Raw genomic sequence first — 24,532 nt, forward strand, 5'->3', positions numbered from 1 at the left:
GGTCACCAGTCAACCATTTCCCCAAAGGCTTAGGAATGGTGAGAAAAAAAAACAAGGGACAGTTTCTGTGATTGAGCATTTGTCTGTGTGTGTTTTGCAGCAGGCAGAGGAGCAGGATTATATAAAAGCGTCCCACGGCCCAGAAGGCACAGCATCATGTTCAGCCCAGACACACACTAACACGGCCCAGAGATTGGAAGGCTGTTGTCCTGAGGCTTATGCATTCACTCCCCAGCCCTGCTCCAACCAGACACTATAACCTCCCATCCACTCCTCTCCCTGCATGGCACGTTGCTATGGACAACCACTGCCACATCCACAATTCCTTTTGTTCTGATGTAGTGGGATGGGGGAGTCGAGTATGAAGAAGGGAGGAGGATTAAGGAGTGGGATGTTGATTCAAACTCAAGTTGTCTTTAATGATGGGACTTGGCAGAAAACTCAACCAACCTACTTTCCACATTCCCCCTCTCCATCAGTCTCCCTATCTTTCTCTGTCACACATGGCAGTCCACCTTCACTATCTCATCTTGTGAAACTTTGCTGGTATATTTGTCAGAGCCAAGATTGCTTAAGACAGGCTCTGTACGGGTCCTGAGCCCACTGCAACACAATGCCAAGAAGGGTTCTGCGACCGCGCTCCATCATGTCAAGCATACACATACAGAACCTGAATCAAATACACACAAAGAACATGGGGCTGTCACAGCAGCAGCCTTGAAGAGGGTGGAGATGGAGGGAGGGATGGAGAGAGAAGAGTTGGTGTTGCAGTCTGATTGTGTGAGCTGTGTTCAACTCAAAGCAGTGGCATACTGTAGAACTACAGATGAGGTATACATCTAGTCCCTTTTAAAAATGATACTGTACTAGTTAGCTTGACCAACAGATGACAGGGATTGTAATGTGTACATATGGGAATAGGCTAGGAGTGACTGGTCATTCACTAGCAATGTAGAACAATACAACAAAACAGTGAAGTTAACAGTCAGTCTTTTACCATTATAAGTGTCAATGCTAATGGTACTAACTCTGTCCAAAGGTGTCTTTAATAATGTTATCAAAGTATGTGTTCGCTTTTCACAGCGTATTCTCACCTGGAATGGGTCAGTGATCTCCAGATTCCCAAGAGAACAACCCAGAACATTCTGGAGTCAAGGTAGAAGTTGCTCCAATAACCACAGATCTAGGATCAGATTACACTATCCTCAATCCTAACCTTAACCATTATAGGATGACAAGGTATCTCACCCTGGATCAGTGGTTAGATCTGGGGTCAACGTGAACCCTGACCTCTTTGGACTGGCCGATCAGAAAGCAATAGAGCTCATCATACGTGCAATAACGAGGACATCATAATAAACAATAACAAATGATCCGCCTGTTGTCTGCTCACTTCTTGTGTGTAGGTTTTTCATTGGAAGCAAGGAACAGATTGAAAGTGTACACAAATACAATATAGTTTATTTCACTTTAAATAACAGAAAGGCAGTCAGCATCATATCATCATATGGATAATGTAACATCGCCACTCCTGATTGGACTAAGAGAGAGTGAAGGACATTCCACCATCACCATGGTAACCCAAAGCCTACAAACAGAACAAATGGGTAAAGGGTGGTGCAGGTCAGACTAAGATGAGACTGTAATAGTGTGTGTGTGTGTGTGTGTGTGTGCCGGGTATTTAGGGCTATGTGCGGATTTCTGTAGATCTCAAAGGATTAGACAGGTGCCAACATGCAAAAATCCCACCCAGCCTTTCAGAGGGCACTATGGAACACCGTTTCTTTCCTCTTATTGAGAAGGAGCCTAAACACCTGAGGGAAAACAACATGGCCGCCAAAGCAACCTAACAACAGAGTGACGGAAAACAGCACAAAAAACATCCCACATACAGGTTCTCTTCTCTACCTAAGCAGAACCGACACACCACCCATATACCCCACCATACACACCCGTTTAAATCACACCACCCATATACCCCACCATACACACCCGTTTAAATCACACCGCCCATATTCCAGCAATCCACCCATATACACACACACACCATTCCAGGGATAAGGCCAGATGGGTGTAATGTCCTCTCACATGTGTTTGTCAGTGAGCATGCATTCTGGGTGTGTACTCTGCATGTGTCTATGTATGTTCTGAGTGTGTGTGTTAAGGGTTCAAACCCTCAACATGGAGATATGTTGAAGAAGTCTCTCTGGGGGGGGGGGGGGTTCTCTCCTTGTTCTCCTTCTTCACCCCCACACCAACCCGTTTGACTGTGAGGAGTTCAACTGGACATTTTCATAGCTTCTCTCGTTTCCCTGTGGATGAAATATACAGAGACACGTTAGTCTATGAACTAGAATTACCAGGGGAGAAACAGATTCTGCACTCGCAGGTGTACACACACACACACACACACACACACACACACACACACACACACACACACACACACACACACACAAGGTAATGTAGTTTGATTTCAGCATAACTGCATAGTGGTTCTGACTCTTACCCTAGATGCGATGGCTTTGAGTTTGCGTATCAGGGATGTTTTTTTGGAGTAGACCACCTCATCCTCCATCTCTCCCTCGTTCTCCTCTCCCTCCATCACGGCACAGCTGTCTGCCCCCGGCAGTTCACACTCCTTATTGGCAGACATTACCAGCTTCGAGTACTTAAACTCCAGCCTACCAGAGTCAGGGGTAGGCGGGACTTAGAAAAATCACCAAACTTCAGTACTACTCTAGTTCTTATTCCAGACATATGTATGAATGAATACATGAGTTCCTACCTCTTGTTCTTCTTCCAGAAATAGCAGGTGATGGAGAAGAGCAGTGCGGCGGTGAAGGCTCCTATCGTCGCCCCCATCTTTACCAAGAAGTCCATGCTCTCACACGGCCAGGTCTTCTTCTCCGGAAGGGACACCCCTCCTACACACCGCTTTGGCTCAGTCCACACATACAGAGTGTCCTGGGGAGAGGGAGACAGTGAACATGTGTAATGCTATGAAATACATTTTATCTAAAGGATTCAGAGTGAGAGCAGATAGCAGCTCCTTGCAGGTAATCGATTAGTAAAACACGCACCTGTAGTCCTCCCTTGCAGGCTCCCTCTATCTGGTGGTAGTTTGTGGATGTGCACTGAGGACACGCCCCCGAGCTCTCCCACAGGAAGTGGAAGGTACAGCCATCACACGTGCCTGCCGGACACTGACTACAACAGAGAAACATACTGTTACTACAATGTACTAATCTAACTTTTACGTTATAAGGACAGTTTCAATGAGATGTAATCTGATCAAATCCGATCAAATCTGAGTGATAAATCCATGTGTTTGTTCTCAGCTTCTCGTGTTCCCCCAGCACGCAGCATGAATATCCATCACACAGAGTTAGATAACTAGCTGCCTGGGAGTAAAAGCAAACTTCTTACTAATTTAACAGTCACAAGAGGATGCAGAGTTTCTGTGAATTGAGCTTGCAGTTCATTTCGAGCTTGGACTTCTTTTAAGTCTCTCCTTTTACTAGTAATCTCCTTTGAGGCTGCAGTTTCAGAGCAAGACAGAAAGAGAAAAAGAGAGAGATAGAAAGAAAGAGAGGGGCAAGAAGAGAGGAAAGGAGACAGACAGTACCTGGGTACTGTGAGTTCTCCTTGTGTGCTTCTATCCGGGTTACAGCGAAGCGTCACCACCACGTTACGACCTTTATCACATGACGAGGTCACCTCCAGAGAACTATCCAATAGAAGCACAACATTTGGTTAAAAAAACAACAGGGTGCTACTGATTAAGAGCAACTAAATACTACCCCAAACCTTTACTTGGGCCCCAAAAACACAATTCACAGAAGTAGTTATGTTTTAGAATTTGTGTTTTAGGATGTAGAAAAGATAAATTACCGGTAGAAGAAGTTGACGTCAGGGACTTTGTTGGTGGTCTGTGGGAACAGGTCTGGTCTTGCCTTGACTCCATCCAGAGTCAAGGCCACTGTCGCTCCTACACACATTCATCAATAAATTAACGCCTACTATACACCAGCGACAAAGATCGGCATCAGGTTACAAGGAAAATGTGTGTGTGTGATGTGTACTCACCCAGGAAGGTGTCTGCTAGGCTGATGGACTGAGAGGATAGTGCTGTGTGGAAGCCCCGCCCACTCGAGGGGATAATGGTTGATTGACAGATTAAAGTCTCCACCGCATTGGCTGGTTCCCCTGTCTCTTTCTGAGAATCGGCACTGGAAAGGTCTGTCACGTTGTCTGTACACACAGCCCTTCTACCCTGAGAATTTAAAGCACAATTCAGGATCACAAAGTAATTGTAGGTTGCAAATATTGTTAAAATCAGTGTGTGTGTGTGTGTGTACCTCTCCTCCACAGAGGCTGATGTTGAAAAGATGGTAGTATTTGGTTCCTTTGGTGGTAAAACTGGGTCCGTTCATCAGTGTTCCAACAGAGCCCAGGGAACTGTAGTCAAAACTCAGAGACACATTGTTCTCAGAGTAGGAGAACACACAGTCACTGTAGCACCTGCTGTGCTCCTGAAAAAACAAACATTCAGTTTTGCACTGGGGGAATCAACAATGGACACACTTTTATTCACCAACCTCGACACACATAAACACACGCTTGGTGTGACACTGATATCAACTAAACACACACCTTGTTACTCTTGCTGGATGGTCCACAGGGTTTGCAGGCCTCTGGGCCCAGGGTGCTGTGTGAGGTGAGGTGTGTGTTGGGGGGGCACTCGGTGCACTGGCTGGTGTGTATGTAATGTCCTGGAGGGCAGGGCACACACAGCGAGCCGGAGGGCTGGGAGAGGAGGGCACAGGTATGACACTCCGACGACACACCGTCTACAGCGTTACTCACTGAGATGGAGTAGATACGCGCCACGTTGTTCACGTTCTGACGCACCTGGAGAGAGAGAGAGAGAATGCACTACTAGTATATGATTGTGTCTGTATACATTAGCGCGTATCCAAGTTTGTATACAGTGTGTGTGTGTGTGTGTGTGTGTGTGTGTGTGTGTGTGTGTGTGTGTGTGTGTGGGGGGGCGTGTGCTTACGTCAGAGGCCTGGTTGGTCCTCTGGAAGGCCCAGGTGTATGACACAGAGGCGTTCTTGGTCATAATGTGTGTGTAGGACTGTCTGACCTTACTGCCTTCCCATGACGCCACCACCCTCGTACTCTTCCTGTTTACATCCTACACACAGTGATGTAATTAACTTTTACACCGTTCAAAAGTAGTGCACATTTTAAAAGGAATAGAAATGTCCAAACACTTTTCTAGATGCTTGTATACTTTTTGCATTGAGTGTGGGTTTTTCTTTATCCGGTGTTGTTCTCACCATCATAAAGTACAGCTCACAGTCAGCTGTACACACCATCTCAAACTCAAAGCTGATACGGCCAAACTCTGTCCCCGCACCACCTGTGGCTGATGTAGGAGGCCTGAAAACACACACACACACACACACACACACACACACACACACACACACACACACACACACACACACACACAGATAGATAGAAGGAGAGGGGAAGGGAGAGAGCAAGAGAGTAGTGTTGCACGCTATACCGGTGACACGGTAATATCATGATACCAAAACAATACTTACGATAGCAACATTTTAGAATACCGTAGTACCGTTTCATATGATACTACCAAAATGTGCAGTCCATGATGAGTCAACTGTTGTTACATTTGATACATTGCAGCAGTGCAAAGAGCAAGCAAAGTTGATACATTGTATCATTTCATCGCCTGCTATAACCAAGAACACAGGTCAGTCTCAGTAGACTTTGGAGGTTCGCTGTCCTGCAGCCCCCGAGTGTCATAGAGGAACAATGGACAGGCATGCTTGCAGCTTTACAGAGAAGAAAACAGCTGGTCTTAAGGCCAAACCATTAAACAAATATGATCCATATAACCAGAGCTACCTTATTTCCTTCTAGCACATTTGATATAATTTCACAAACTTTGTCACGGTCCATTTTAAACTAGGTCAGGTAGTTAATTATTGGTTTGTGTTAACTGAAGAGTAAAGGTGGTTTCATGCAGTGTTCCCCTTACTTCCACAATGACCTGCAGATCATTATGCATTTATATTCCTTCTTTCCATTCTTCCAGCCAAATCACAGGTAGACCTTTGTAAATCAGCCATTCTATGCGGTATTCTATTATACACTGAATGGTGTGAAGTTAAATTCAACATGACATGTTTTGCGTTGCACATGCACAGAACGTTTAGAAAACGGGAAGAAATGTCCGGGGGAAGGGGCGAACAGGACGCTAGCCACTCCGAATTATTTTTCCAGCGGTTTCGCGATACTACTTGGTATCGTGATACTTTGCCTGGTATCGTTAGTAAAATGTTGGTATCGTGACAATAAGACAGAGACAGATTGAGATGATGGGACTCACTTAAAGCCAGGTACATGGAGGTTGAGAATGAGGTAGTCGTTATCAGAGCCCCCTGCTCCACTACGGATATGATCCCCCGCCACCTCCCATCCTGATGGAGAGACACGTCAGAACACACACGACATGCAGACATACTAGGGTCTTCCCTGACTATTTCATTCAAATGTGGCCTGTGGCCCCTCTATGCATTATGCTAAAGTGCCTAAGACAGGGGTACACAACCCTCCTCCTAGAGAACTACACTCTCTTAATTCTTATCCTGGCCTAAGGGGAACATGTCAACAAAAGTAAAGAGCAACAGCGCCCTCTAGGCCTCAGAGAGAGCAGCTGCACCCACCATTCATGCCGTCACACTTGGAGTTTCCCACATTGAAGCAGGATGTCTTCATGCTGGTCGGAAGGACGTTCCACCACTTATACTGATAACCTACAGCAGGCTCAGTACCCGCAGGACACGACTCACACGCTGGGAGAGAGGTAGAGATCATAATTTAGGAAAGCAAACGGCAAAAAAAAAAAATACAGATCCCATTGGGCAATGCAAAAAAAATAAATAAATAAATAAATAATAAATAAAAAACTCAAATCAAATTCTGTCACATGGCCGAATAAAACCTTAGTGAAATGCTTACTTACGAGCCCTTAAACAATGCAGTTAAGAAAAATAATTGCTTACTAAATAAACTGAAGTAAACAAATAAATAAATAAATACAAATGAAAAAAATAAGGAAATTGAAAAATATGAAATAATTTAATAGCAACAATAAAATAATAGTAACGAGGCTTTATATGGGGGTACCGGTACAGAGTCAATGTCCGAGGGCACAGGTTAGTTGAGGTAATTGAGGTAATGTGTATATGGAGGTAGAGGTAAAGTGACTATGCATACATAATGAACAGAGAGTAGCAGCAGCGTAAAAATGGCAGGGGGGGGGGGGGGGGGGGGGGGGGGTGTCAATGCAAATAGTCCGGGTAGCGATTTGTTTAGCCGTTCAGGATCTCATGGCTTGGTGGTAGAAGCTGTTAAAAAGCCTTTTGGACCTAGACTTGGCACTCCGGTACTGGTTGCCCTTTGGTAGCAGAGAGAACAGTCTATGACTAGGGTGGCTGGAGTCTTTGGCAACTTTTAGGACCTTCCTCTGACACGGCCTTGTATAGAGGTCCAGTGATGTACTGGGCTGTACGCACTACCCTCTGTAGTGCCTTGCAGTCGGATGCCGAGCAGTTGCCATACCAGGCGGTGATGCAACCAGTCAGGATGCTCTCGATGGTGCAGCTGTAGAACTTTTTGAGGATCATGAGTCATGAGTCAAGACAAATCTTTTCAGTCTCCTGAGGGGGAAATGGGTGTTGTTGAGCCCTCTTCACGACTATCATGATGTGTTTGGACCATTACAGTTCGTTCTCGATGAGAATGGGGACATGCTCGGCCCTCCTTTTCCTGTAGTCCATGATCATCTCCTTTATCTTGATCACATCGAGGGAGTAGTTGGCACCACACAGCCAGGTCTTAGACCTCCTCATCGTTGTCGGCAAACTTAATGATGGTGTTGGAGTCGTGCTTGGCCATGCAATCACGGGTAAATAAGGAGTACAGTCGTGACCAAAAGAGAATGAAACAAATATACATTTTCACAAAGTCTGCTGCCTCAGTTTGTATGATGGCAATTTGCATATACTACAGAATGTTATGAAGAGTGATCAGATGAATTGCAATTAATTGCAAAGTCCCTCGTTGCCATGCAAATGAACTGAATCACAAAAAAAACATTTCCACTGCATTTCAACCCTGCCACAAAAGGACCAGCTGACATCATGTCAGTGATTCTCTCGTTAACACAGCTGTGAGTGTTGACGAGGACAAGGCTGGAGATCACTCTGTCATGCTGACTGACTTCGAATAACAGACTGGAAGCTTCAAAAGGAGGGTGGTGCTTGGAATAATTGTTCTTCCTCGGTCAACCATGGTTACCTGCAAGGAAACACATGCCGCCGTCATTGCTTTGCACAAAAAGGGTTACACGGGCAAGGATATTGCTGCCAGTAAGATTGCATCGATATTTTGGGTCCATGGCCAGGAAACTCCCCAGACCTTAATCCCATTGAGAACTTGTGGTCAATCCTCAAGAGGCGGGTGGACAAACAAAAACCCACAAATTCTGACAAACTCCAAGCATGCAAGAATGGGCTGCCATCAGTCAGGATGTGGCTCAGAAGTTAATTGACAGCATGCCAGGGCGGATTGCAGAGGTCTTGAAAAAGAAGGGTCAACACTGCAAATATTGACTCTTTGCATCAACTTCATGTAATTGTCAATAAAAGCCTTTGACACTTATGAAATGCTTGTAATTATACTTCAGTATTCCATAGTAACATCTGACAAAAATATCTAAAGACACTGAAGCAGCAAACTTTGTGGAAATTAATATTTGTGTCATTCTCAAAACTTTTGGCCACGACTGTACAGGAGGGGACTGAGCACGCACCCCTGAGGGGCCCCTGTGTTGAGGATCAGTGTGGCAGATGTGTTGTTACCTACCCTTACCACCTGGGGGCGGCCCGTCAGATGGCGGACAAGAGAGAAGGAAGACAAGAGAGATAGAAGAGGACATGGGAGAAAGGGGTATTTTTGTCACCTTTGACCCCATCAGAGAATGTCCCGGGGGGGCAGGGAGAGCAGGTAGCAGTGTCGTTGTTATAGAAACCGGGGTTGCACGGCGGGCAGGGCTCACGGTCACCAGAGGGGGGCAGTGTTTCAGCCCCGGGCACATCAACCAGACAGATCTGAGGCTCCACCCACCTGTAGGTCACCTGCGTCTGAAACCACACAGAGACAACATGGAGGATGAGGAAACTAACCATACAGAGAGCCAACATGGAGGACACAGACACTGAATTGTAGGGATACAGGCACTAGAATGGCTAAGCCCTGCATGGGCACTTGTGTAGATCAAAAAGGATTAGACATGCATAAGCAATCTGGCAATAATGGATGTGGTATTGGGAGGGTGAGTTAGTCTTCTCACCTTGCCCTCAAGGTCACAGGGGGTGTGGATCTGAAAGTAATCCTTCTTGGAGCATGGTGGTCTCGCTTTGCACTCAGCTGACCCCTCCGCTGGAAGAGAGAGGGAAAGAAGGGGGGGGGGCAGTGAAAGAGATGTTTAAAAGATAATGAACTGCAGTATAACCAATAAGCTGCTCAAACTCATGTTCTAACTCTAATAAGACAAGTTGTGTATAGGTGTCTGCATCTAGACTTGTCTGCATGCTTATGTTCCTGTGAGCCTACGTGCATAGAGCGTGGTGGTGTTGCAGGGGGTACAGGAGCTGGCTCCGTGGCCAGAGTGGGTATCTCTGGGACAGGGCTGACATGAGGAGGAGCCTGGGGTTCGGCTGAACGTCCCTGGTTTACACGGGAAACACTCTGACGCATACGCCACTCCTAGAGAGAAAATAACACTTAAGTACAGAGGGGAAGTGGCATGAACAGCTACAATAAATACACAAACACACACACGGTAGTCCTACCCTCTATGTGGACGTTCTTCAGCAGAACAGGTTTGACTACTTTAGCTCCAATCAGGATCCCTGCTGTCCTCCAGTACAAGATGTTAGTGCCAGACTTCAGATTCACCTTGAACACACCCATTAGAGACCTGGGTTTAGAATGGCCATCTACACAGAGATACGACCTGAAAACATCCCAATACCTGACACTTGATGGTGCTGTAGCCTCAGAGGCTGTCTAACCCTTTAGACCTGAGACACTCCTGATTCAATGAATCAAGGGCTTGGTGATTAGTTAACTAGTGAAATCAGGTGCGCTAGTGCTGGGCTAAAACAAAATATTGCACTCAATTTTGATCTTGAAGACCAGGACTTAGAACTTAATTACAAACAAACACAGCTCTTACAGTGTGTGTGGCCCACTCCCCGTGACTGGTAAGCTTGAGCCACTTCTTATCAGCAGTCTGGTCCATCTCCTGACACTGGTCATTCTGGATCTGCCAAGCAACCAGAACATCAACCAATCAATCAATATTTAAATTTGTGAATATCACTTCAGCATATTTATAGCGCTACTTGGTCAGGAAGGTACTGCAGAGAAGAATTTACTCTCCCTAACTAGCAGATATCATAGAAATGAGAGAATGAAGTAGAAGACTCACAAAGAACTCGAAGAAGAGGTTGCCGTCTGGGTACTGGTAGTCAAAGGAGACTGATCCCGGTTTCTTCAGATGGACAGCATAGATCAGAGAGACAGTACACTCATCTCTGTTAGACTCCAGGTAACTACCCTGCGGAAACCACGATGAACTGGACACACACACACAGCAGAGATTAATGAGATGTATGCAAGAACTGCAACGACACCATGATTTAAAAATCATAAGCTAAACCCCTCCCCTTCCCACACCTGTTGCAGGTAGTGCTGTCGTCTCCATGGGGACCATTGTCGAGGTAAGTTGCTAGGGAGCTGAACCCGCTGGGGATGGTTTCCCAGTCATCAAATCGAATACCGCTGCCCAGAGAGTAGGTACCTGCTGCACACTGAGTACACTCCTGGGCAGACATCTCCAGAAACTCCCCCGCCTCACAGGAAAATGCTGGGGGAGAGAGACGGGAAAGAGAGAGTGGACATTTCATGGAAAAGATAAGAGAAGTATACCACCAGCAGCGACCTGTCATTCAGGGCACGTGGGGCAAAGCCCGACCTGTTTAGCTAAAATATAAATATATACAGTACCAGTCAAAAGGTTGGACACACCTACTCATTCCAGGGTTTTTCTTGATATTGACTATTTTCTACATTGTAGAATAATAGTTAGACATAAAAACTATGAAATAACACGAAGGAATCATGTAGTAACCAAAAAAAAGTGTTAAATCAAAATATATATTTCATATTTGAGATTCTTGGTGACAGCTTTACACACTCTTGGCATTCTCTCAACCAGCTTCATGAAGTAGTCAACTGTAAACCATTTCAAATCAGTAGTGTTGTGACAAGGTAGGGGTGGTATACAGAAGATAGCCCTATTTGGAAAAAGACCAAGTCCATATTATTGCAAGAACAGCTCAAAAAAGCTAAGAGAAATGACAGTCCATCATTACTTTAATACATGAAGCTCAGTCAATGCGGAAAATTTCACGAACTTTGAAAGTTTCTTCAAGTGCAGTCGCAAAAACCATCAAGCACTATGATGAAACTGCCTCTCGAGGACCGCCACAGGAAAGGAAGACCCAGAGTTAATAAGTTCATTAGAGTTACCAGCCTCAGAAATTGCAGGCCGAATAAATGCTTCACAGAGTTCAAGTAAGACATATCTCAACTGTTCAGAGACTGCGTGAATCAGGCCTTCATGGTCAAATTGCTGCAAAGAAACCACAACCAAAAGGACACAGGCTCCCGAGTGGCACAGTGGTATAAGGTACTGCATCTCAGTGCAAGACGCGTCAGTACAGTCCCTGGTTTGTATCCAGGCTGTATCACATCCGGGTGTGATTGGGAGTCCCATAGGGCGGCACACAATTGGCCCAGCATCATCCGGATTTGGCAGGGGTAGGCCGTCACTGTAAAATAAGAATTTGTTCTTAACTGACTTGCCTAGTTAAATAAAAAGGTTAAATAAAAATAAATAAGAGGAGACTTGCTTTAGCCAAGAAACACGAGCAATCGAAATTAGATTGGTGGAAACCTGTCCTTTGGTATGACGAGTCCAAATTTGAGATTTTTGGTTCCAACCGCCCGGTCTTTGTGAGACGCAGAGTAGGTGAACAGATGATCTCTGCATGGGTGGTTCCCACATGAAGCATGGAGGAGGTGGTGTGATGGTACTTTGCCATTGACACCGTCAGTGATTTATTTACAATTCAAGTCACACTTAACCAGCATGGCTACCACAGCGATATGCCATCCCATCTGGTTAGCACTTAGTGGGACTATCATTTGTTTTTCAACAGGACAATGACTCAACACACCGACAGGCTGTGTAAGGGCTATTTGACCAAGAATCAATGCAAATAGTCCGGGTAGCCATTTGATTACCTGTTCAGGAGTCTTATGGCTTGGGGGTAAAAACTGTTGAGAAGCCTTTTTGTCCTAGACTTGGCACTCCGGTACCGCTTGCCATGCGGTAGTAGAGAGAACTCTATGACTGGGGTGGCTGGGGTCTTTGACAATTTTTAGGGCCTTCCTCTGACACCGCCAGGTGTAGAGGTCCTGGATGGCAGGCAGCTTAGCCCCAGTGATGTACTGGGCCGTACACACTACCCTCTGTAGTGCCTTGCGGTCAGAGGCCGAGCAATTGCCGTACCAGGCAGTGATGCAACCAGTCAGGATGCTCTCGATGTTGCAGCTGTAGAACCTTATGAGGATCTCAGGACCCATGACAAAGTTTTTCGTGTCCTGAGGGGGAATAGGCTTTGTCGTGCCCTCTTCACGACTGTCTTGGTGTGTTTGGACCATTCTAGTTTGTTGTGGATGTGGACACCAAGGAACTTGAAGCTCTCAACCTGCTCCACTACAGCACCGTCGATGAGAATGGGGGCATGCTCGGTCCTCCATTTCCTGTAGTCCATAATTATCTCCTTAGTCTTGGTTACGTTGAGGGATAGGATGTTATTCTGACACCACACGGCCAGGTCTCTGACCTCCTCCCTACAGGCTGTCTCATCGTTGATCAGGCCTACCACTGTTGTGTCGTCTGCAAACTTAAATGATGGTGTTGGAGTCGTGCCTGGCCATGCAGTCGTGGGTGAACAGGGAGAACCAAAGGGGACTGAGCATGCACCCCTGTGGAGCGCCAGTGTTGAGAATCATCGTGGGAGATGTGTTGCTACCTACCCTTTCCACCTGGGGGCGGCCCGTTAGGAAGTCCAGGATCCAGTTGCAGAGGTGTTTAGTCCCAGGATCCTTAGCTTAGTGATGAGCTTTGAGGTGTTGGTGTTGAACGCTGAGCTGTAGTCAATGAATAGCATTCTTACATAAATGTTCCTTTTGTCCAGGTGGGAAAGGGCAGTGTGGAGTGCAATAGAGATTGCATCATCTGTGGATCTGTTTGGGCGGTATGCAAATTGGAGTGGGTCTAGGGTTTCTGGGATAATGTTGTTGATGTGAGTCATTACCAACCTTTCAAAGCACTTCATGGCTACGGGCGTGAGTGCTACGGGTCTGTAGTCATTTAGACAGGTTGCCTTTGTGTTCTTTTTTCATTTCACTTCGCTAATTTGGACTATTTTGTGCATGTCCATTACATGAAATCCAAATAAAAATCTATTTAAATGACAGGTTGTAATGCAACAAAATAGATAAATTGCAAAGGGGATGAATACTTTTGCAAGGCACTGTATGTATACTGTGGCTACGAAAGTAATACTAAGTGTATGTTGTGTAGTAAGCTGTTAGTAGCCCATGTGCCTCACCCTAATAATTTGGTCCCTTTCCCTCTCATAACTTAGCCTACTGTTCCGACTTGGTGGTACACATGTAGCCTATAGCCTGTTTTAGAGAAAAATAATCATTGAATTTTGTAAGACCTTTCATTGTCTGCTTATATGCCCCCTTTATCTATCCTACGGTTCTGACTTGGTGTACTGTCGTGGCCAAAAGTTTTGAGAATGACACAAATATTAATTTTCACAAAGTCTGCTGCCTCAGTTTGTATGATAGCAATTTGCATAATGTTATGAAGAGTGATCAGATAAAATGCAATTAATTGCAAAGTCCCTCTTTGCCATGCAAATGAACTGAATCACAAAAAAAACATTTCCACTGCATTTCAACCCTGCCACAAAAGGACCAGCTGACATGTCAGTGATTCTCTCATTAACACAGCTGTGAGTGTTGACGAGGACAAGGCTGGAGATCACTCTCTCATGCTGATTGAGTTAGAATAACAGACTGGAAGCTTCAAAAGGAGGGTGGTGCTTGGAATCATTGTTCTTCCTCTGTCAACCATGGTGACCTGCAAGGAAACACGTGCCGTCATCATTGCTTTGCACAAAAATGGCTTCACAGGCAAGGATATTGCTGCAAGTAAGATTGCACCTAAATCACCCATTTATTGGATCATCAAGAACTTCAAGGAGAGCGGTTCAATTGTTGTGAAGAAGGCTTCAGGGCGCCCAAGAAAGTCCAGCAAGCGCCAGGACTGTCTCCTAAAGTTGATTCAGCTGTGGGATCGGGGCACCACCAGTACAGAGCTTGCTCAGGAATGGCAGCAGGCAGGTGTGAGTGCATCTGCACGCACAGTGAGGCAAAGACTTTTGGAGGATGGCCTGGTGTCAAGAAGGGCAGCAAAGCCACTTCTCTCTGGGAAAAACATCAGGGACAGACTGATATTCTGCAAAAGGTACAGGGATTGGACTGCTGAGGACTGGGGTAAAGTCATTCTCTGATGAATCCCCTTTCCTATTGTTTGGGGCATCCGGAAAAAAGCTTGTCCGGAGAAGACAAGGTGAGCGCTACCATCAGTCCTGTGTCATGCCAACAGTAAAGCATCCTGAGACCATTTATGTGTGGGGTTGCTTCTCAGCCAAGGGAGTGGGCTCACTCACAATTTTGCCTAAGAACACAGCCATGAATAAAGAATGGTACCAACACATCCTCCGAGAGCAACTTCTCCCAACCATCCAGGAAGAGTTTGGTGACGAACAATGCCTTTTCCAGCATGATGGAGCACCTTGCCATAAGGCAAAAGTGATAACTAAGTGGCCCGGGGAACAAAACATCAATATTTTGGGTCCATGGCCAGGAAACTCCCCAGACCTTAATCCCATTGAGAACTTGTGGTCAATCCTCAAGAGGTGGGTGGACAAACAAAAACCCACAAATTCTGACAAACTCCAAGCATTGATTATGCAAGAATGGGATGCCATCAGTCAGGATGTGGCCCAGAAGTTAATTGACAGCATGCCAGGGCGGATTGCAGAGGTCTTGAAAAAGAAGGGTCAACACTGCAAATATTGACTCTTTGCATCAACTTCATGTAATTGTCAATAAAAGCCTTTGACACTTATGAAATGCTTGTAATTATACTTCAGTATTCCATAGTAACATCTGACAAAAATATCTAAAGACACTGAAGCAGCAAACTTTGTGGAAATTAATATTTGTCATTCTCAAAACTTTTGGCCACGACTGTACAGGAGAGATTACTGTAAGAACGGCCCATGTTCTGAATTCTGTTGCTATACATTTCAAAACTGCTGAACAAATAGCTATTGACTACGTCGGTCTTAGCTCGCTCATTAATGTCTTATGGATGGCCTCTTATCCGCTCTTCATTCCCTTATGCCATAGTTTGTACATCTTTTAAAGGCAGTAAATGAGTCTGAATGAACTGTTTCGCTGCCAGACAAGGCTCCGCTGATATCCAGGTGTAGCAGTGGTAAGGAACTCACTCCATGGTGCTGAAAAGAAAGCTCTGCTGTTGCAACAGCTTTATGTAGGCCCTAACAGTTTGTGGGCACCGTTTGTCAAAGTTATAGTGCAATTCATGTATTGTTTAGTCTTGTGTTGTGTAGTGGCTTTGCTGGCATGCATCAAAAAAAAAAAATTCTGTTTGCCCCACCAAAATGTACATGCTAAAATCGTCTATTTGGAAGTGTGTCAGAGAGTGAGAGAGGGGATGTATCAGAGCTTGTTAGAGGTCAGGGATGGTGCAAAACAGGAGATAATAACATTATATTGGTAAAAAAAAATGGTAGACCTTCTGTTTACACCAAGGAGAGGGGAAGTAACTAGGTCCATAATTGGGCTGGATACAGCTCAGAGATGTACAACAGCCCTCGGATGGCTTCCCTGTAACCACGGGAACAAACCTACTAATCCCCACATCCTGGTGAAAAGGGCTGTGTGGGTGGGGGTGCGTGCGTTGGCGAGGTTGTACAAAGTAGGGGTGTGACATTTAAATGAAATTGGGATTGGTTACGTTAAAAAGAAACATCCCTAACCTAAAAACTTTAAATCATTTTTTAAACAAAATTTCAACTAAACCTCCACTGACAGGTCGCGATAATTATCATAAAGACAAAAAAATACCTAACGCAACAATGTTATAATGTAAGTAGGAGAAGATGAAATGCAAAGATGGAATTGAGCTACAGTGGCAGTACAGATGCAATGCGGAAAAGGGGAGCACCATGAGCCCCAAACCCTTGCTGGCAGCAGTGCGATAAGGGACGGACTGAGAAAATCACAGCGCTGATTACAGAAATGATTGCGGTTGCTGTGCAGCCATTGTCAATTGTAGAGGATGCCGGCTTCAATGTTGCCCTAATGGCATGTCTAGAAACAGACTACAAGATGCCATGTCGAAAAAGCGTGACGGCCCGGATGGAAAAATTATTGCTCTGAAAGTACAAAGCACGAGCTCTCAAAAACAATACTTGGCTCCCGAGTGGCGCAGCAGTCTAAGGCACTGCATCGCAGTGCTAGAGGTGTCACTACAGACCATGGTTCGAATCCAGGCTGTATCACAACTGGCCGTGATTGGGAGTCCCATAGGGCGGCGCACAATTGGCCCAGCAACGTCCGGGGTAGACCACCATTGTAAATAGGAATTTGTTCTTAATTGACTTGCCTAGTTAAATAAAAGGTTAAATAAAAATAAAACCAGATAGTTTGACATCTATGAACACGCCGTCATACACCACTGCAATGAGCAATCACATTGAAGAGAAGAAGTGAGAACATGGAGGAGAGCAGAGAATCTTTGCTGAGTGGGTGGGGGGCAGAAGTAAGGTCTGGTAGGGTTACCACTAGATAGCACAGCCACAAAGTCAAAATTGGCTATATTGTAAATATTAATGAAAAGAAAAACTAGCTTTTTGTCTTAACTTAAGGTTAGTCATAATGTTAGCAGTGGGGTTTAAAATCATATTATAAGAAGACAAATTGTAGAAATAGGTGGATTTTATGACTTTGTGGCTGTGGTAATTAGTGACGACTCTTTGTTAGGTAGCCAGGACTGCGGCAAATTGAACTGCATTGTCCCTTAGCAGTCATACGCAGAACCATGTCTGAATTGTGATTTTAGTAAGGTGACTTCTGTCACAATAAACAATAAAACAATGCTCTACTCTAGAATTGTCTGGAAGCTTTTCCCCAGGTGTCTGTCTCACTAATTCAACCAGACGGACAGGGTAGAAAAATGGCCAATCAGGAATTAAATAGAAAAAGAGAAAAGCAGACAGAGGTGAGCTTTTTCCAGAGAACAAAAAGATGCAAAGATCATGCCCCCACATGCTAACCTCGCACCATTACCATTAACAGGGGAGGATTCTCTTGGGGGTATGATATTTATGAATCTGTAACTTTCTCACTCATCATTATTCACGATGCACTCATGATTATTTACATTTACATTACATTTAAGTCATTTAGCAGAGCGACTTACAAAATGGTGCATTCACCTTATGATATCCAGTGGAACAACCACTTTACAATAGTGCATCTAAATCTTTTAAGGGGGGGGGGGGGGGGTTAGAAGGATTACTTTATCCTATCCCAGGTATTCCTTAAAGAGGTGGGGTTTCAGGTGTCTCCGGAAGGTGGTGATTGACTCCGCTGTCCTGGCGTCGTGAGGGAGCTTGTTCCACCATTGGGGTGCCAGAGCAGCGAACAGTTTTGACTGGGCTGAGCGGGAACTGTGCTTCCTCAGAGGTAGGGGGGCCAGCAGGCCAGTGGTGGATGATTACATTATCTGTAATCATGGTAGAATCCTCATTAAAAAAAATGTAAGTGTTCAGAAACATACAATATTCTATTCTTATTTACAATAAAAGTGACTCCAAAAATAATACAATACATTATTTAACATGAATTTCTATTGGGTATAACATAATCGGAAACATAACCAAAACGAAACTGAAAATGCATCCAACAAGTTTGTAGAGTCACAAGCTTGATGTAATCATTGCGTGCTAGGAATACTGAACTTTTGACTAAATATAATACACCATAAGTGAATTTGTCCAAATACTTACGACACCTTCGAATGGGGGACTAGATGCATAAAGTGCTTACATTTCTAAATGTGAAAACAGATATGAACAAATAAAAAGGTGACATTTTGTACTGTCGCCTCATAAAACATTTGATCTCAAATCCAAAATGCTGAAGTATAGAGCCAAATTAAAAGTTTTAGCTTCACTCTCCAAATAAATATGTAGGGGAGTGTCTGTCAATAAAACCTTTTCCACAGACATGAATCAGTTAGAGATATTTAGGGAAGCAAAGTCAGGCGCAAGTCCCCCCCCGTGAAAATTCACAAGGGGGGGACTTGTGTGTGTGCGTGTATATATAAAGCTCTGAGGTTATTGGCCTATTGTTCCAGCATGAAGCCAGCTCTGCCCTGTGCTATGACTGGAGCAGAGACAAAGAGCCAATCAGGTCGTTGTGGAATACTGGAGGAAATTCCAACCAGCTGATAAGAGGGTGTGAGAAACATCTCTGACACACACACACAGTACTTACTGCACTCTGTCCCTCGTACAGGCTCGGGCAGTCCGATGCAGGATCCATGGCTCTGAGGGATTGCTACTCGCCATCGCGACCCTGTACTGTCACACTCTGTATATTCATAGTAGTAGTCTGTCTGCAACACAGTGATGGAGAGAAAGAGAGAGAGGTTGAGTGTGTCTGTGTGTGTCTTTGAACAGTATGTGAGAAACAGACATGGGGACAGAGGGAGGTCAGTAAACACCAAGACCACCGAGTTCTCTCTTCACCCCCCCCATTCCATCACTATGGATACAGGAAACCAAGGCACAGCACACAGTGGGTAAGTGGATGAGATAGAAGTTGTCCATAAAAACTGATCCTATGTCAGTATAATGAAGGTAGAAGTTGTCACTAACCACTGACAACTGTATGTCCAGGCGTAGGAATTTGATGTTTCAGTCTTGCTAAAGGTTCTGAGATGTAAGGTTTTTGAGTTCAAGGTTTGCATTTTTCACTGTGAGAACATTGTTGAAGTGTTATCTCACACACACACAAACATGCTGTGGAGTATGTGGTTCACCATCATGGTTAGGGAAATCGTAGAGAGAGCATGACTCGTTTAATCACTCTTCTGACCGAAAATGTCCCTTGAATTTGCCAAACCAATGATTGCCAAACCATTGAGTGAAATACAACATGCTTTTTGCCATGTTGAAGGAATGTTGACCTTTGAGAAGAACACACGTGTCTAGACACTGCCGAAGGGGTCATGTTGTGGGCATCATGGACATGACAGATATATGAAGTTGTTTAATCACACCTGGGCTTTACAGTAACACCACTGTTTCGTCCTCAAAACTGAAGCTATTTGTATCCAACAACAGTACTGTTTTGATGCAAATTAATGAATGCCACATGCAGACCTGATTTCACATGATATTGATTTCAAATAATGTATTGCCTTATTTACTACCATCTGTCTTAAACTCTCCCCTTCCCCCTCGCTTTCTATCAGAAATGACTGATAGCTATGTATCACTGAGGTTCATGCCAATCAATAAATCAGGGCATAAAGTTTAATGATCTATTCCTCTATACCATGACCCCAACAGAAGTCTACATTCTGCATGCCTGTCATGTGTTACCTGATAGGAGATGTCTGTTCCAGGACAAATCTGATCTGATATTGTTCTATACCTCAAGCACTAATATATCAGGTTCTGTCACATGGTGTCATTCTAAAGACATTCCACTAGACCAGGGACTGCCAACCCTTCTTCTGCAGAGCTACTGGGTGTGCAGGCTTTTGCTCCAGCCCTGTGCCAACACTCCTTAAATCTAAGCATTTGCTCATCAGGACATTGATTAGCAGAATCAGATGTGTTCTAAAGGGCAAGGCGAGAGCAAATACATGAATATTTAGTGGCTCCAGGAGGATGGATGCCCCTACTCTATGAATCTGAGAGTGGAAGACTCCTCTCTCATCTCTAACATGTAGGCTCACTTGTTGTGAACAGTCCCATCACAAGTCAGACTGTTGAATTAACTTCATTTGAATGTACTTTACCTGTTGTCTGCCGATTTTGTCCTTATGTAGGAGGTAATTGGAGACAAAATATCCACAGGGAAGTGTTATTAGCCCTACTTTCAGTATGCTGGTCTGTTTTTATTTTCAATACTGATGCAATTTGCACGTGACCAACACTATGGCCGAGGAATGTGGCTGAACCTAAACCATAGCCGATTGTGAGGAAACATGCTTCAATCGACTACGTTCGGCTATTGTTGACATATTGTGCATCACATGTGATGTGTGAAGAGACTAAAAATACAAGTGACAGAACCTACCGGCTCTGCAAAAAGTCAGGTAAACAACACTTCCCTGTGGATATCTCCACCTCCTACCACCAAAAGAACAAACAGCATGTACAACCAGTAAAGTAAATGTAAATATCATTTTAGTCAACACTCTGGCTTGTAGAAACTATTGTGTTTTTTTTTAGGAAGAGTTTGGTCAGACTGATAATCCATGGAGTAACCATGGCAACAGCCTGATGTTTAGACAACGTGCCCCAGGATAAATGTAGGGCCAAAATACTTGTTTTCTGGTGGTAGAAATAGTAGTCTTGTGGAAGTGCAGAGCGCAGATTCCACAAAGCCCTGGTGAGTCACTGTGACTGGACAGTAAATTGGAGTTTGTGTCCGTCTGAATGTAATATAAGCCAGGCTATGTTGTTGCCAGCCATGTGCTATGGCTCAGAGGTGATGAGTGGAGAGAGCGAGAGAGACGGTGGGAAGGAAAGGCAGCTCCATGCAGGAAACTGATAAGACTCAAAGTTTGCCCTGAGTGTTGAGACAACACAAACCAGAACACTGCATGCATGCGCACACACACGCACACACCACACAGCCCTAAGCAGTGCAAGTGTCCTAAGCAACAATTCCACAGAAATCCTGCAGGACTACCTGATTGCATGACTGACAGGTGTTTGGAGAAACAGGATGAGTAATTAGTTGTCAAGGAGGGCATCTCCCTCTCTCTAAGCAGTGTATGTGTGTGATTTATATAAACATATGAATCTGACCGGAAGTGCAGCGTCATCAATTCATAATCGTATTAGTAATGGTCGGTGGAATGATTACTGTTTAGCGCTCATGTTGTTCTACACAGTAGCTTGTGTGCCCCTGACTCACACTCCTCTTCTGACTCTCTATTTGAACGGATAAGCTGTTAAATAACACACTCTTGTGTTTTCCACTAACATGCATGCACCATTATTAGCCCAAGGAAAATACAGACACTAAAAATAACTCCGACAACACATACATCGGCATCCTGACAGTGGATCTCACCTCTGTGCATGGATGTGGTCCCTTCGCCCCGAATGCCAGCCGAAAAGAGAGGAGGAGAGCGCTACCAGCGATAAACCAAGACCGGGAAGCCATAATAGGAACCTGGGAATATAGCGATGTCAAAAAGCAAAGTAGGCTAGATTTCAGTCATAAAGCAATGGCCTGTTAGACGTTTTGAGTGTTTGATGTCGCAAATGTATAAAATGCTGTCCGAATCACGTCTAGGTTGAAGTGGGTTTCCTTTTTCTCTACCTGCGACCGATGGGTTTGAGATTCTGGTTGTACGTTTGCAATTCGCATCTACCGGTGTTTGACGCGACGGTGACGTCGGTGGTCTGATAAAGGCAAGCCAGAGAGGAGTCGTTATTACGATGAAACCGCGTTCATGAAATACGATGAAACCGCGTTCATGTATGTCGGAAATACGTGCTTCCGAATGCAAAAAAATATATATTTGAATGGCCCTCCAACTGGTAATAAAAATGGGGAAACTGGTTTCCTCGTGTTGCGACACTATCATTTGTTTAACTGTAGGCTACTTTTGTCGTTCATGGTTGACGCAGTTTGTTCATAGCACGTGAATGCACACAACTCGTTTCCCCGAGTTTCCTAGGCGCATTTACTGAGTTTCCGATGTGTCATGAATGCAACATTACAGTAGTCCTACCATTCTTTATACCTCAGTGATTCCTACTGTACATACAGAGCAAAATCAGTGCAGCAGTTTTGTATTGAGATTAATTTGAATATTTACCTAACAATTCATTATTTCAAATACAACCATAGTTAGCCTACCTGTCTTTGTAGAATCTATGAAAGCTAGCTTTCACATAGGCATCACGTTCTAAAATCACTGCCAGGGTTCAGAATTGTGGTTAACTGTATATTTTATCGATTGGCCATTTCACTCAACTGAGCACAAAGACTTTAAGTGGTTTACAGTTTCCAATTACTTGATATGGAAATGTATAGTCAGGTGTATAATTATTGGCACCCTTTAAAAATATGAGCGAAAAAAGACTGTAGCCTATAAAATAAATAATACAAATACTGAGCTATATTGTATGCTAAAAAATGTCATTTATATAATGTTATACTAATAAAATTGCTCAGAGAAAGAATAATAAAGAAATCTTAAAAGGATAGGGGTCAAAATTATTGGCAACCCTGTTTTCGCTGGAGCTCGACAGCTTATAGTCCTGAAACCCGGAAATGATTTACCTCTGGTTCGTTCGTTATGGGAAAATGAATGGTGAAAGAACAGGGTTTTGGGATAAACGCCTAAAATAACGTCTGAGGTTAACACAGGCGTAGGAGATTTTATAGGCTTTGTTCTTTGAGATAATATCAGTCAGTTCGCATTACCGTTGTGAATTATGAAGCCTTTATGTGCTTTTATCAAATAGTACATAAATGCTTCAAAATTCACACAAAGTGACGTTAGCTGATGAAGATTATCTCATAGAACAAAACCTATAAGATCTCAAGCCTGTGTTTACCACAGGCCATATTTTCAGCATTTATACAAAAACCCTACAGAAACGCCATTCATTTCCCCATAGGCTTTTCCAACGAACCATGGAGGAGTTAGTGCCTACTAAAAGATACCTTTACTATTTCACTCTAAACTCTAGCACCCTATCCTTGCGACGATAACGACACTGCCCAGTGGGCACAGATTTCAGTTCAAAGTTGGTTGAAAAAATACAAAATTCACTTTTTACAAATCCAGTCAGTTTTCCACATTGATTCAAGACATCACAAAGATTTTTTTCTTTTATTAAATGACATGTAAAACAACAGGCTTTTTTCTAAAATGTTTTATGAGATTGGAGAACACAATGGGAGGGATCTTTACACCGTTCCTTCATACAGAATCTTTCCAGATCCTTGATATGCTTCATCTGCTCTTATGGACTGCCCTCTTCAATTCAAACAGGTTTTCAATGGGGTTCAGGTCCAGAGACAAAATAGTTGATTTTGTGGTCAACTAAAAATTTCTTTGTGGATTTTGATTAGTGCTTGGGGTTATTGCCTTGCTGGAGGATCCACTTGCGGCCAAGTGTCAGCCTCCTGGCAGAGGCCAACAGCGTTTTGGCTAAAATGTCCTGGTACTTAGTAGTGATGGAGTCCAAGATGGCGTAGCAGTCAGACGTCTTTGCCTTTGTCTTGTCTCGTCCCATGTATATACACTGCTCCAAAAAAATTAAGGGAACACTAAAATAACACATCCTAGATCTGAATGAATGAAATAATCTTATTATATACTTTTTTCTTTACATAGTTGAATGTGCTGACAACAAAATCACATAAAAATAATCAATGGAAATCCAATTTATCAACCCATGGAGGTCTGGATTTGGAGTCACACTCAAAATTAAAGTGGAAAACCACACTACAGGCTGATCCAACTTTGATGTAATGTCCTTAAAACAAGTCAAAATGAGGATCAGGAGTGTGTGTGGCCTCCACGTGCCTGTATGACCTCCCTACAACGCCTGGGCATGCTCCTGATGAGGTGGCGGATGGTCTCCTGAGGGATCTCCTCCCAGACCTGGACTAAAGCATCCGCCAACTCCTGGACAGTCTGTGGTGCAACGTGGCATTGGTGGATAGAGCGAGAAATGATGTCCCAGATGTGCTCAATTGGATTCAGGTCTGGGGAACGGGCGGGCCAGTCCATAGCATCAATGCCTTCCTCTTGCAGGAACTGCTGACACACTCCAGCCAGATGAGGTCTAGCATTGTCTTGCATTAGGAGGAACCCAGGGCCAACCGCACCAGCATATGGTCTCACAAGGGG

At 44.2% G+C, this 24,532-nt stretch overlaps 1 protein-coding gene across 2 annotated transcripts; it reads right to left on the reverse strand.

Annotated features, from left to right (window-relative positions):
* Positions 1-1,432: 1,432 nt before the first annotated feature.
* Positions 1,433-22,898, reverse strand: elapor2a (endosome-lysosome associated apoptosis and autophagy regulator family member 2a). Of its 2 annotated transcripts, none has more exons than XM_014148516.3 (23): positions 22,525-22,898; positions 21,730-21,831; positions 18,910-19,030; positions 10,846-11,035; positions 10,598-10,745; positions 10,343-10,432; positions 9,957-10,062; positions 9,718-9,870; positions 9,455-9,543; positions 9,065-9,245; positions 6,765-6,893; positions 6,428-6,518; positions 5,349-5,451; positions 5,066-5,203; positions 4,657-4,914; positions 4,362-4,535; positions 4,090-4,276; positions 3,895-3,991; positions 3,629-3,730; positions 3,084-3,210; positions 2,789-2,967; positions 2,510-2,684; positions 1,433-2,312 (listed from the first exon to the last, which is right to left on the reverse strand). In XM_014148516.3, exons 2-23 carry the CDS (start codon positions 21,820-21,822, stop codon positions 2,244-2,246), a joined length of 3,000 nt encoding a protein of 999 aa, XP_014003991.2. In that variant the 5' UTR covers positions 21,823-21,831; positions 22,525-22,898; the 3' UTR covers positions 1,433-2,243. The 2 variants fall into 2 exon arrangements, with proteins under 2 accessions (XP_014003991.2, XP_014003990.2); XM_014148515.3 differs by lacking the exon at positions 22,525-22,898 and adding an exon at positions 21,982-22,261.
* Between the last annotated feature and the right edge of the window lie 1,634 nt (positions 22,899-24,532).

This window comes from Salmo salar, chromosome 16 (assembly GCF_965601325.2).
Source record: "Salmo salar chromosome 16, fSalSal1, whole genome shotgun sequence".
Lineage (NCBI taxonomy): Eukaryota > Metazoa > Chordata > Actinopteri > Salmoniformes > Salmonidae > Salmo > Salmo salar.

Coding starts and splice junctions, on each gene's coding strand:
- elapor2a (XM_014148515.3), bottom strand. CDS start 22,029: ATGCGAATTGCAAACGTACAACCAGAATCTCAAACCCATCGGTCGCAG. Junction 10,433..10,597: donor ACCTCTTCTTCGAGTTCTTT/GTGAGTCTTCTA, acceptor GTTGCTTGGCAG/ATCCAGAATGACCAGTGTCA. Junction 4,277..4,361: donor TCAGCCTCTGTGGAGGAGAG/GTACACACACAC, acceptor TTAAATTCTCAG/GGTAGAAGGGCTGTGTGTAC.